Below are 14,800 nucleotides of genomic sequence, written 5' to 3'. Positions count from 1 at the left end.
TACATGAGAGGCTTTTCCTGGTACAACACTCAAAATGCGCTTTGTTGACAGGTGATTGACAAAACCAGCACATCCAGCTGTGTTGTACCTCTCCCCGGTCAGGCAGAGTTCTGTTGACAAAACAGTAATGTAGGTGCTCTGGGGCTCTTTTGTCAACAGTTCACCAGGCAGTCCTATTTGGAGAGTTTCTAGTAAGCTGTTCTGTCACGAGCGTGCCAGGCAGGCTGGCTGCTCTCTGTTGACAAAGTGGATTGCTCTTTCAATCTGCTTTTATGTGTAGACACAATCAGTCAACAGAAGTTTTGCCAGGAAACCCCTTCTGACAGTGACGTCTGTCGACAGAGGGTTCTCATGTAGATATAGCCAAGACGTGACCGGAGGGCTCTGTCATATGTGCAGTCAGTGTTTAGCTTCTATATAGTCTTTCTAACCATGTTCTGATGTTTGTGGGAGCTAGACTCAGATGACTTATCCATTGAAAAATATCAGAAAACTTTCACTTAATAAGACTATATCTATACAAGCACTTTTGTTGGCATAATTTATGTTGCTCAGGGATGGGAAAACCAATCCTCTGAGCGACATTAGTTACACCAACAGAAGTGCGCGTGTGGACAGCGCTGTGTTGGTGAGAGAGATGCTGTCCCACTGAAATAGCAACCAGCACTCATTGCAGGGGGGGTTAAATTATGTCAATGGGAGAGCCCTTTCCCATTAACAAAGAGCAGCTAGCCTGGAGAGTTTACAGTGGCACAGCTGCAGTGGTACAGTTGTGCCATGGTAAGGTCCATAATGTAGACATGGCCTAACAGGCCCATGACTGCATACATGACATGGAAGTGAAAGGTTCTAGTACCTCCTGCTCCATTAAAAGTGTGTCCCTTAAGCACAGTTAGATAATGAACTAGCGGTTCAGCTTTGAAAGCCAAGTTCTGTTTAACTTATAGGCAGGAGTGCAGTTGTGCCAGCAAGGCTGCAGAGCATACATAGACCTTTGCGATATCCTGGGCTGCCCGGTCCTCTCCCAAGGGTCTTCCACAATATGAGCCCACACTCCTAACACCACCAGCACTAAGAGCCAGGCACACCTCAGTTTTCTCACATTCACTCACTCATTCTTCTTTCCAGCATCTCTTTACAAAATTCTGCTTTTCACAACAAATATCTTGTGCCCACACCATGCACTTAATTTTCTCCTCCCATTTTCCCTTCAGTTTTCCTCACCCCATGCTTGGATTCCCCAAACTCCCTTCCCTCAACATGTCCCCTCTGCCCCCCCACTGGCTTAGGGTCCTCCACATCTTCCCTCTTCTCTATCTGAACCTATTTGTGGATGAGGGGATAGTAAAAGCTGGAGCTGTGGATGGGTAGAGGGCCAAAGTTGCTTTTTTTTTAAGCTAACTAAGATCCCTCCCTACCTGCAGTGTACATACTGTTAAATGAACTGGTTGGGACCATGCACAAAGCAGATTCGTGCCTGCCCAGGAGGCAGAGCAACACCTAACATCCACTATTGCAACCTTTTTCCTACCCAGGTCGGTGACTGATTGTCAACAGAAAGGTGACCCCACTTCGCTGCCTTTCTCTTTCCCTCCCTCCTAAGTGTCTGCTGAAAAACAGAGATGAGGAGACATACATTGGCAATTAGTCCTCCCAAAAAATGACATTCATGCTTATGTGTGAAATTATTCTGAGGGTTTCAGTCCAGTCCACATCAGTGGACTTCCATGGTAACGGAGTACATCAGTTAACTTTCCTCTAATATTTTTGATGTGGCAACAACAGCGTGCTGTGAGCAAGCTTGCACAGCATCTGAATACTCTGTGCCTACCTCGAGGCACTGACATAAGGGCTTTTTTGTCTACATGTACTAGTCCATAATATCTGTCCCAGGTGATTTTGCAGTGTAGACAATCCCTTGGAATTTCAGTTTCATTGAGAATAATATATGCAATAATAAATAATTACAAATGCTTCACATGTAAAATATAATTCCCATATAAATGGGAGCTATTATTTTTATGAAGATAATTAGTTTCTTTCAAGAGATTTAATTATGAAATGCATTAATAAGATGGCAGACATTGGTGCCCTCTGTAAAAATCATCAGGGGCTGCTTTTATCATTAGAGTTTAACGCAGATTGAAAGCCTGCATGTGCAGTTATATTCGTTTTTGCAACAGGGAAATGCTGCACCTCATTAAAGACACAAATATATGTATTCAAGAATTACATAATAGTTGAGACAATTTTAAGGAAGGTTGGTGTAAGTGGTTTCAAAAATAATAGAAAAAGTAATGCAAACATCCTCTTTGCCACACAGCAGCTATGTGCATTTTCCCCTTGTTCTGAACATGTTTAAAATTCTGATTCTGTGTGCTAGCTGGCTTCTGTTAACAGTACAATTATTAATTACTTAACTTTAAACTAAGGATAGTTTAAAAAGTGTGCAACAAAATTCAAATACTGGAGGCTCTTTATTTTAATGATGTGAGAAAGCTTTACATTTTTATTTCTAATTAACCTGTCAATAGTGATGTCGCTTAAATACTCCATAGGAATATTATCTTCTCATTATTGCCAGAAAACATGCGGTCCAATTTCATAGCTGAGTTGTTTTTAATGGATGGATAGAGAATATGAATTAACTTGAACTGAAACAGACTTTTTTAGGGACAATTCTGTCCAGCACACAGTAGTTTCATAAATACATTCAAGAAACAAATGTGCAATGGAAAAAATTAAGAATGTTTATTTTTGTGTTCATACATTACAGGAATACAATACAGTGACATTTTATTTATTAATTTAATCATGTCAGTTGATGAATTAGTGCATTCTAATAGGCATTTATCTTGACTAATACTGAAAATTCTGCCAGAGCTACATTCTTTTTAAAAAGAAGCATCACATTGAATTAGTGCTCATTAAAGTTTCCAGATTCTTAGCCGGGGAGACTGCATTTCCACAAAACAAGTACATGCTTCCCACAGTGACCTGCCAATGGGCTTCACCCCTCAGCTGGTGGGAACGTTTTGAGGGAGGGGAAAATAATTCATTCATGCCTTGTTCTTTTTGGGGAGCCTGCCAAGAAAGTTACAAATCACTGTTCATGCCAATTGTGGGGGTGGCTATTGTGCTGCAATGTGTGCCTTCTGGGAACTGGAATGAGCCCACTAACTCATTTCATATAGGCCATCAACATGCCATCAGATGGGCTGCATTCATTATAACTGTGCGTGCAGATCCCTTATAAAGCTGTTGTTAAAGAAAAAAATGAATGGAAAAGATTTGAAGCTGCAGTCTGTGGCTCTATGGGGCCAAAATATTGAATTCCAAGGACTACGTTCTCCGAACCATGCATGTTGTCTGTGCACTTGAAAATTGGGATTTGGGGGTGCAAGCGCTCTCATGGGCTGCCACACAAAATTCAAACCAACACAACATAGTAGTAGTAGTAGATACTAATTCTCCAGGCTTTGGAGGTTTTGTTCAGCTAAACATCCCAAAAGGGGAAGGGGATGTTTATCTAAGATATGTAGGAACTATTCAGATCATTTTACACTCTCACCCCTTAACATAACCCCTTTCTTCACAGGCTGCACATGACAAACAGAAAATAAACCTTCCTCCAGAAGGCCCTGTCTCTCCCACAGCTTTAAGACACATTCTGACATGATATTCATCACTGAACACACCTCTTCTGTGGATAGCAAATTGTCCCAGCTCTTCTCCTGATGCTTCTTAGTAAGAAGGGTCCAGCCTGCACGATACCATTTCCCCCATCTAACATCACCTTCTGGGGGGCAGCCAGTCAACCTGCCACTGCCTCCTTACCTATGCAACAGGAGAACAACAGGTTCTTCCAGTCCCGGCTGCTGTCACTGCACACAAATATGTTCACATGCTGAGCTGGCAGTGCCCAGCCTGTGCAAGGCTGCTGTATTAAACAGGCTGTTCTTGCAACATAATTTTAATTTATGACAAACCAGGCCATCTAGTGTAAACACACAGGCCCAGAGCCACACTGAGACTTAGCTCAGCTTAAGATACTAGTGTATGTGAGCCCTATCTTAGGTTAACTTACAGCCACCGCAGTAATTACTGCCGTGGCTGATGTCTGCACTGCTCTTCTTCTGTCTGTGGTGTGTGTCCTTACAAGAAGTGCTACCACTGACCGAAGCACGGCAGTGTGGTGGCTGAGCACCAAGGTTGTCAGTGCCACTCAGCTCCCCAACAGGAGCCCAGTGGCCCCCCAAGGACTGGCCATCTTACCTCCAGAAGGCAGATCCACACACTGAGGCAGGTCAGCTGCCATCCCCCCGCCCCCAGCGGAAAGCCAAGAGCGGGGCAGGGCAGACAGGTTCCCAGCGGGGAGATTCAGTGCAGTCAGACTCCAGCAGAGAGTGGGGAGCCCAAGGAGGAGCTGCGGTGAAAACCCAGCGTAAGCAGCGACCCAGGGCAGCTGTTGAAACTGGCAAGACAGATAACTGCCAATGTCAAGAGCATAAAGTCTGCATAGACACTCTGTTGTCCTAACTAGTCTCTCAAAAGCCTTATGCCAGTGGGTGGATGTGGCAGTATTATGTCAGTGTAGCAGGTCTCTTCTTACATTGGTGGGGGCCAGCCTGTAGTTGTGCACTGACGTAACTAGATCAATATAAGCTGCCTTTCATCAACTTAACTGTGTAGCGCAGCCCAAGCCTTAGGCATGGCAATACGGCGTATCACAAAGCCTAACTTTCAGGCACCTAGCAAATCCAGCAGCCACACTCAAAGGCAACCTACCCAGTTGGGCCTCAGAGGCGAAATGAGCATTACATGGTCCCTGGCTCACTCTGAGCCTTGGGCATGAAGTAGCTGCTTGAGCACCTAGAGCAGGGGTGAGCAGACTTTTTGCATTGGGCCCTACCTTTCATCCCTGCCATTAGCAGGTTCCGCCCACCCCACAATCTGTCCAACGTTATCCAAACTGACAGAACTTCCAGTTACGTTCGTATGACGAAAAAATAAACTTTTCGGCATGTGTAAGAAAGTAAATATGTAGCATGTAAAAACTTTATTTGTTGGTATATAATTGTGAATACACAGACATTAAAAATGTTTTTATGAGATGGATGAACCTGAGACCCAGCAGCTGATCGTGGGCCCCCCCCATGCACACATGTAGCCTAGAGTGAGGCATCAATGCACATTCCCAGAGACGACGACGACCTGTGGTCCCTTACAGACTAATGATTTATTTGAGCACAAGCGTTTCTGGGCAAAGCTGCACATTCTTTTCTATTTTAGAAGAGTGGAAAATTCCCTAGTGACTCAGATACCTGCTGCCTATGATGAAAGAAATATTTTAATCCATTAAAAATAGAAAAGGTTACTTTTATAGCAGGTTACTTCCTTCAGTATGGCCAATAAGACCAAAAAAAAAAAAAAAAAGACAACCAGCAGGGTAGAAAAGGTGATATTAGCTTAACCTGTTTACATATTAAAATGGATTAAAATCTCTCTCCACTGAGGAGTACAGAGGAATCGCCATGGGCTTTAGAAGAAGGCCTTTACTCTGACTCATAGTTTTCCTAAGTTCCCACCTACAGAAAGTTTTAATCAAGGAGTTTTAAATCCACCCCCTCCATTTGATCTACACTGGCATATCTCAGTGGGAACAGAGCTAGAATTAGACCTCAGTAGTTCATTGGTCCCACTATAGTTCTCAGTTTATTAGCCTACATACTATACCATTGTTTAGAAAGAGCAGGAGACACTTTCTTATGAATGCAAAATACAATCTCACAAGCACTGTGACATTTCTATTTAACCTATGAAATAATTAGCTTGGAACACCAACCTTTCCAATTTACTTAATATTAGCATGTCAATTGATACTGTAAAATGATACTCACTTAACATGATTTGGCTATCGATACAGATAGACCAGTGTGCCTATGCCATGAACAACAGTATCCTATGTAACAGCAACAAAGTCAGTATACTAGCGCTTTCAATCAAATAAAGCACAGAAGAGATGAGAAAGTTTCCAGTAATTCAAACGCTTCAAGCCATTCAAAAAAAACCCTCTTTTGTAGAGAATGCCTGACAAGTTACTACCACAATACATTCGTTTTAACAAAAGTTGAACAGCATACTATGTCATACTTGGTACTCGGAATACATTTGGTAGGGAAGGAGATAGTCTGTTGATAATTTGTTTCAGATAGCTTGGAATAAACGAATCTTACTGTCGTTCAGGAAATCTGTGATCTGCTGAATATGCCTATTTTTAAATGCTCATTTTATTACAGTTTTTCATCTAACTTGATATATTTCTTGTCTGACAGGTGGGGGATCAAATAATTGAAATCAATGGGGAAAGTACAAGGGACATGACACATGCCAGAGCAATAGAGCTAATCAAGTCTGGTGGCAGGAGAGTGCGGCTTTTGTTAAAACGTGGAACAGGCCAGGTCCCGGAATATGGTGGGTTTTCTATTTTTTCCATGAGTAAATGAGTGAGTATGTATGTGTGTGTTTAAGTTACATTTATTATATATTATGTATCAATTACACATTTGGGTCCTAGCACTTACTCACATACTTAAGCACTTTTTTGTGTATGGATAGATTTATGCAAGAGCTTAAGTGCTTTCTTTTACTGGGGCAGATGATATGAACATATCATTTTCAATTATGCCAACCCTGCCCAAGCAATGCTTAAAATATATCAAGTGGCAGAAGCAATTTGGACTCTTTACTGGCGTCTCTGAGTGTGCTAGGAGTTTCTCATGCATTCTTACAATCTTGCTTATAAGACAGTCGTTTCTAATATACATCTATTGGTATTTCTGTGTACATTTGGAAGCATGGGGCTGCTCCTGCTCCCATCAATTCAATGGCAAAACTCCCACTGACTTCAGCTGTGCACACCTTAGCTCTTTGTATTCATTTTACAATTTATTTCTTTAATTTTTCTTATTTATCAGACAACCGAAAATTTACACTGATAACGTAGTGGCAGTCAATACTGAAGAGACAACATTTGCTCTTTTAAAAGTTGTAATATGACCCTTTAATCTTATTTTTAAATTTAGTTTTGTTTCTGTAATTCCTGGGAATTATTATGTTCTAATTTTTAAAAAGCGTTCTAGAAAGTGTGTGTAATTTCATGCAGTATTGAAACACATTAGTTACCTGGCAGACTGCAATGGTGTCTGTTTTGTAAATGTGTATTTAGGAATATCTTGAAATGTGTCCCAATATATCAATACGCATTTATCCCTAAAGCCTGCAAATGTTTATACCTTCTTAAATTTACCACCAAGAAATCTATGGATCTACGCAAAGTAGTAAAGTTAAGCCTGTGCATAAGTACTTGTAGCATTTGAGGCCTGACAGAACTTAACAATTAGTTTTATTTCCCTCACCTCGATAGTGATTCTTCTGAAGTCATTACCCCCAATACGCATGTAGTGCAAAAACTGTTGCATATGTGCAGAAAAACAGAATGAGTGCAGACTTATATAGACCCCTTAATAAAATCCAGCGTTCTAAGAAAATAAATAGTGAGAAAAGGTCTAAGCAAAGTTTAGACTTACGATCAGTTTTCAAAATCCATAAACACCATTGTAGTCCATTATAGTACCTAAATACAGTACAGGAATCCCAAGACAAAGAACACAATAGGTAAAAGCCCTAACACTCCTGCAAAGGTACAAAAGAAAACCATCTCCAGAATACAGGGTTTGGCCAAGGACTGATGATACATAATTAAAACAAAAAAAGCAGTCAAGTAGCACTTTAAAGACTAACAAAATAATTTATTAGGTGGTGAGCTTGTTCAGACCATAGCCATACCAGAACAGAGCTCACCACCTAATAAATTATTTTGTTAGTCTTTAAAGTGCTACTTGACTGCTTTTTTTGTTTTAATAGTATATAGATTAACACGGCTTTCTCTCTGTTACTATAGTGATAAATGAGTTAAAATAAATAGTAGAACGTTCAGAATGTGCCTTATATTGAATCAACAAGAATTTAAAATAACCAAAAGTCTCTCTCAGTAGACTTGACAATACCTCCCGACTCAAGCTGCTCCAAAATGACGTAATTACCACCCATTCTAGTGTATTTTGGCAAATACATGTCATTTCCAGGCAGAGCCAAGAATTGCAAAGATATGAAAATGCAAAGTACTTTAAAATGTAAATGAAGTCTATATGAGCTCCCAAAATTGTTGGATTTGGGTTTGATTAAAGGCTCAGGTTAATTTCTGTGTTTTGCATACTGATTTGTCATCCCCATATTAAGCTGAGCAGCAGCATTTAGGTCAGCCAATTGTGAGGAACATCTGTCCAGCTGTTGTGGAACCTCAGACGGAGTAGTTAAGAAAACCCCCATAAAAGAAATATTTTTACCAAATGATGGTAAAGAAGATCCTAGAGAAAATGTTCATACTGGGAGTATAAATGGTTGGATAACTGTTCTCAGAATGCGGTTGAGTGCATACTTGATTGGACAACCATTCTCAGAAAGTAGTTGGGTGCATAGTAGTTATCAATGGTTCACAGTCATGATGGAAGGACATAACAAGTGGGGTTCCACAGGGATCAGTTTTGGGTCCGGCTCTTTTCAATATCTTCAGAAATTATTTAGATGATGGCATAGAATACACATAAAATTTGTGGATGATCCTAAGCTGGGAGGGGTTGCTAGTGCTTTGAAGGGTAAGGGTTATAATTCAAAATGATATGGACAAGCTGAGGAAATGATCTGAGGTAAATAGGATGCAAGTCAATAAGGACAAATATAAAGTACTCCGCTTAGGAAAGAACAGTTAGTTTCACACATACAAAATGGGAAGTGACTGTCTAGGAAGGAGTACTGCAGAAAGGGATTTAGGAATCATAGTGGATGACAACCTAAGTACGAGTCAACAGGGTGACACTGCTGCAAAAAAAAGCAAACGTCATTCTGGGATGCATTAACAGGGTGTTGTAAGCAAGACATGAGACGTAATTCTTCCCCGCTACTCTGCGCTGATTAGGCCTCAGTGGGAATATTGTGTCTAATTCTGGGCACCACATTTCAAGAAAGATGTGGAAAAATTGGAGAAAGTCCAGAGAACAGTAACGAAAATAACTATAAGCTTAGAAAACATAACCTATGAAGGACCATTGAAAAAAATTAGATTTGTTTAGTTTGGAAAAGAGATGACTAAACAGGGACATGATAACACCTTTCAATTATCTAAGAAGTTGTGGGAGTACCTAAAAACTTTAACATTTTACTCTCTGTCAAGTGTTGCAGTTTTTAAATGTGGATACTTCATTCCTACCCCCCCACACACACACCTTGATGTTTACTATGTAGAGTGGTTTCTTTCATATGCTCACATCAGTTGAGTCCTGGGTTCTTTTTTGTGATGCCTGGTGTCACCTGCTGCCCCTTGGGAAGAGAATAATGCTACCAGTGCTGGCAAGGAATACAAAACCCAATGCATAAGAAACAATGAAGTACATCAACACAATGTGAAGAAATGACACACATCCACAAATATCAATAGAACAAAGAAAGACTTTATTGGAAGAAGAAAAACAGGATTTGAGAAAGAAAAGGTTAACTAATAAGTACTAATCATCAACAACTCAAAAAATTGCCTGATTTCCAACATTCACAACCCCAACTGCTACTGGGCACTACACAGGCAGTTGGCATAGTAATGATGAGTCTGGAGGTCAGGACAGGATCCTCTCCTAGCTCTCTAGTTTGATGTCTCATGGTGGTCTTGACGAGCTCTCAGTAGTCTTGGCCAGATTGGATCACTTCCACTCTGGATGCTGATCTCTTCTGAGACTGAGCTACCTGGCCCAGGTACAAGATTCCATGGCAGTTCAAAGACTCTTTTGAGGAAGTGGGAGTTAAGCAGAGACTCTCTAAGCTGTTCTACTTCTCTCTCAGCTCCAAATTAACATATACCTCAAAATTGAAACTAAAGTAGTCCCTTAGTTTTCAAGTCCAAGTTGGAGGAGACTGCCTGTGCAGTCCCACTCTCCATGCTGTCTCTACTGCTGACTCCAAGCATGCTGGGAAATGGAGTCAGCAGGCTCTGGTAACCATCACTGATGTCATTCATATGATAGATCCCTCTAGAAGGTAAGTCCAGCGTTCCATGAGCTACCAAATTCCAATTGTGGTTTATACATATAACTTCCATGCACAGACAAAACTGTCAGAGATTCTCAGGACATCAGATAGTTTTCATTGAGTCTGTGGGATTCTTTCCATTGTCTTTCCTGGGAGAGGGATCAGGCCCTGAAAGATTCAAAAATGTCTGTTCTAGAATTTGCAACAGGAAGTGTAAAAATTTCTACCCCCTGAAATTTAATTTCAGTTTCTGAGTTCTATGATTTCATGCTTTTTAGAAAGTAGTTCAATGCCATGCTTTGGATTCATTGTCATCTGATGTTAGAAACAATATAATTTAGATTTTTAAAAGTTAGATTTTTATAATGTAGTTAAAATATGAAGTTTCAGTGTCCCCAAAGCTGTAATTAGCATGGACACAAGAAGCCACGAGAAAGTTCAGCTGTTTGAGTTTCGGCACAGCCACAGTGACTAACACTAAAAATGACAGAGCTGGAATTGAATTAAATCCTTCAATTTTATGAGTTACAGCTCCTTAAAAAGCACCTCAGAATGTCTTCCACAGTTCAGTAGAATCTGCTTCTCAAATATATATGTGTACTACCTCAATCTTTCACTAATATGATGACTTAATGCATGTTTATTAGTTTTGCTTTACAAAAAGTCTTTTTTCCTGTTGTTTATAAGCTTTTTACTCAGCTGTCCTAAACTTACTAAGCATTCTTTGTTCTAACAATAGTAATATATCTTTATGTCACTGGTTCTGTTAATTCTAATGATTGGTCCTAGGCTGTTCCTCCCCTTCCTTTAGGAATGGTACCTTCCAGTCTCTCCATGTGCATGAAAAGTGACAAGCATGGGTCCCCATATTTCTACCTATTGGGCCACCCTAAAGACACGGTTTGTAAACGCTGCATGTATATTATCATTCTCTAATATGCTTTTGTTTCACACAATTGCTTTAACTGCAACTTTTCCAACTTTTTCTTACACACTAGCTTGTTTAGAGGCTCCTGCTATCTTGGTCTGTACTTAATAGCTAAGAACCTTTCAACCAAAGACAATTTTAGACACTTAAGAATGTATTTTAACTTGAAGAGTAGCCCTGTAACTTCCACTTATTGCTAGTGGAAGAAACCCAGCTATGTCTCTCTGAGAAGGTATCTTCTTGTATTTCTAACAAAAATGTATGCCATAAAAACCATATGTCTAGAAGAGTAACTGAAGTTCTTGGAAGCCCAATGCCATAATTTTACCCCTTTCTTTTGGTATTTGGCTCCTTCAGATATTATGTGCAGATGGAAGTTATACCTTGACCTAAAATAATGTTGCTGTGCTTTTGTTGGAACATACGGTATAAAAATCTGAGTCATATGGCACAACTTTGCGCTCAAGCTGTTTGTTGAAACTTATAATATATACCCATGGCCCAGAAATGATACATGAAAGGAAACATTTACTTTTCCTGATTCACATTGATTTTGGTCATCAGAGAAAAGTAATCTCTGCTGGTACATTTAATGGTTATGGAAGTCTTTCGCAGAATAACTGTGTAAAGTGTAATATTTTCATTAGAGCTGTGACTTACTAGCAGAAAAATCTAAAGCACTTAAAGCAGAAAGGTTGGAAACAGAAAAGGAGATTTCCAAAGGTGCTTTACTGCCACTTGGGCCTTTGAAAGTCTCCAAATATTGCACAAGGCCAAAATTTCAGATCCTCTAACCTTGTTCTCACAAAATATGCAGTTTCATTAGTGTAATGTATGCGGTAATTGATTATTGCACATGCGGATCCGTTAGTTACCCATCAGACTGCTGTCCAGTTTGTGTCCCCAAATGTAATTTTGCATTTGCAGACTTATATGTATTTTGCTGGCAACAGAGTTTCAGTTTTCAAACTTAAAAACTTCATTGGATGGAATTTTCAAGAGCTACAACACATTTTTAAAATTTCTCCAAAATAATTTATAAATGCTCTGTGCTAGAAATAACTTCGGTGAAATTTTCTGGCCTGTTCTATGCAAGAGGTCAGACAAGATGATCAGAGTGGTCATTCTTTCCCTAGAATCTATAAGTCTGTGAAAATGAAACTGGACTGAAGTTACCAGTATAGTTCATACAGTGCATGAACAGCCATCAGATGGTAACAATTTCCAATCTCTAGGCTTGACCTGTGTTCAGACAAGGGACAGAGAGGTGAAGAGTTCTATTGCTAGGCCTTCCTTTAATCAGTCCCTTCAAAAAACTGACAAAGTGTGAGGTTAACTGAGCATCTTAGAAGCAGAAAGCTTGCTCTAGAAATAAACAAAGAAAATACTGCTGTACTGCCATTTATTTTAATGTAATTACTATTTCATTTAGAGCAGGGGGTCAGCAACCTCTGACAAACAGAGACTAGTGATACCATTCCTACCTATCCTGGCTGATATCCATTGATGGACCTAACCTCCATGAATTTATCTAGTTCTTTTTTGAACCCTGTTAAAGTCTTGGTCTTCACAACCTTCTCTAGCAAAGAGTTCCACAGGCCTACTATGCGCTGTGTGAAGAAAATCTTCCTGTTAGTTTTAAACAAAATCCACCCATCCTTTCAATACCTTAATTCAGGACAGCCTAATGATAGGTTCAATATGACTAGCCAAGGAAATGGCTTCATATTGACTTCATTACTTGAAAAAAAAATCTTTTCTGATTGAACAGAGTATATTGTGGCCCATCAAAAACCACTTGCTTAATAAAATTCATTTGAATCACTGACTTACTGTAACAGTGAAATCTAAAGCGCATAACAAACATGAATAAACTTTCTGGACTTTTGTTTTTGCATGAGTAATTATAAGACCAGCTTTGCCAATGCCCTACAAATATTGAGTCAAGTAAGTAAATGTCCGAGTGATTAAAAACTGCTCTAGGGAATACATGTAATGACAAAGTGTATGTCTAAGCATCACAAAGTCTTTTGAAACTCAGTGGGGAGGAAAAGGGCTTGATATGTGATTTCCCCTGGATTTTGTTTGCCAGTGTGCCTTTTAGAAAGCACTGGACATTTGAATAAGCTGTACTGGGTCTCTCTGTATGGTGTCAGATCCCAGACAGCATTTTTAGCTAGGTAGTCACTCAAGCGGATCTCATAAATTGCAGTGCCAGCAACTTTGAGTATCCGTCTAAACTGGAGATAAACTCACAAAATGAAATGAAAGCTAATGAAAAGTCATCTTGTTATTTAGACAAGGACTGTGGAGATTCAGAGCTAGACCCTACTACTGCTCATGCTTTTCTGTGGCAGGAGAAAGGGTGGTGAAAGCCAAATACTGAAGAAGTACTCAGGAATGCTGTGGAGCCAATAAAGCCAATACTGCATGGGTGGCAGTATAAGAGACAAGCAAAAGCTCTGTCTTCCCTAGGTCTAAGCATCCACCTACCTGCCTTATACTATCCCCGTTCTGACCCTTCCTGCAGGCTGCCACAGCTGGCAGCTGCATCCTGGTGAGTCTTCTTCCAGCCTTCCGACCAATTAGTGCAACAATGAAACTGTTCAAGAGCCATGAAAGAGTGAGTGCTTTAGATTTTTCTGCTAGTAAGTCAAGAGGTAGGCTGGGGAGCTCACCTCCCCAAGTGGTAGCTTTGCCCACCCAGCCACCCATGTTTGCAGGGCCTGGTCCTTGGAGCTGTGCAAATCTCATTTGGGTTGGTTTGCAGCAGTTGCTGAGAACCTGCACTTCAGTTGCACTAGGGGTGCTGGAACAATTTTTCTAGTGGGGTTGCCAAGAACACTGAAGCAAACTTGAAACCCTGTATATAATGGAAACCAAATAAAGCTGGGTGGATGGGTGTGCTGCCACACACCCCTGCCCTCCTTATGCTTTGCACCCCGAGCATCATTTGAATTCACCATAATTTGTACTGCAGTAACGCTTAAAGGTTCCAGTCAGGGCCAGAGCCCTATTCTGCAGGACATGACTAAACCCAGTTAACATACACAGAAGCCTGACTACTCCAGCTTAGGTGGCGAGTTTTAAGAAAGACTTGCAACGAGAGAGTGCTTGCAGGGAAGCTGCTCTAGGAAGACAGGGAAGACCATAAAAAAGGAAAGAAGACAGGAATGGGAGAGGGAAATAGAGGGAGTAGACAGAAGGGAGACAAGAACAGAGCAGACAGGCAGAAGCGGGAATGGCAGACCACAAAAATCAGACATCTAGGCAGGATTGAGTAGTGAAGGGCATTGAAGGGCAGGCCTGTGAGCTTGAATTTGATGAGGACAGCACCTCAAAGTCAATTTCTACCCTACTCTATATAGGTAAGCAGAGGTGTTTCTGATCCTCACTGTGGCAATGGAGAAAAGTCCCTTTTATTCTAGTGGTGAGACAAAGTTAGGAAGCTGTGCAGGTATTGATTGTGAGCCCAAAGTGAAATGTCACAGGTGCCTTCAACCATCTGAGAGCTTTGTGTGTCTAGTTCTTCACATCTTTAAAAGTTGCCACATTTGCATAATAATTGGTTTGTGAGCCTTGGACTCAGATGATTACATCAGATACTCATATCTGTTGAGAGTACTAATCAGATACTCCAAGTTCATTCTTTTGTAATGGCTAGCTTATAGATCTCTAAAACTCGTTGGATGGTATTGGGAATTTCAACTGTCCCATATATCAGTCAGCAGCTAT

The 14,800-nt window shown here is 40.5% G+C and overlaps 1 protein-coding gene across 8 annotated transcripts in view; it reads left to right on the top strand.

The window, feature by feature from the left end:
• MAGI2 (membrane associated guanylate kinase, WW and PDZ domain containing 2) overlaps positions 1-14,800 on the top strand; it is a 1,201,350-nt gene that overhangs the window by 1,168,990 nt on the left and 17,560 nt on the right. For all 8 annotated transcript variants that reach the window (XM_075017288.1, XM_075017279.1, XM_075017302.1 and 5 more), the window contains one exon: positions 6,336-6,474. In XM_075017288.1, coding sequence (XP_074873389.1) covers positions 6,336-6,474 — 139 coding nt within the window. The remainder of the gene's footprint in view (positions 1-6,335; positions 6,475-14,800) is intronic.

The sequence above is a fragment of the Carettochelys insculpta genome, chromosome 1 (assembly GCF_033958435.1).
Source record: "Carettochelys insculpta isolate YL-2023 chromosome 1, ASM3395843v1, whole genome shotgun sequence".
Classification (NCBI taxonomy): domain Eukaryota; kingdom Metazoa; phylum Chordata; order Testudines; family Carettochelyidae; genus Carettochelys; species Carettochelys insculpta.
Note: the sequence above shows the minus strand (reverse complement) of the source record. Positions and strands in the feature narration are given on the sequence as shown.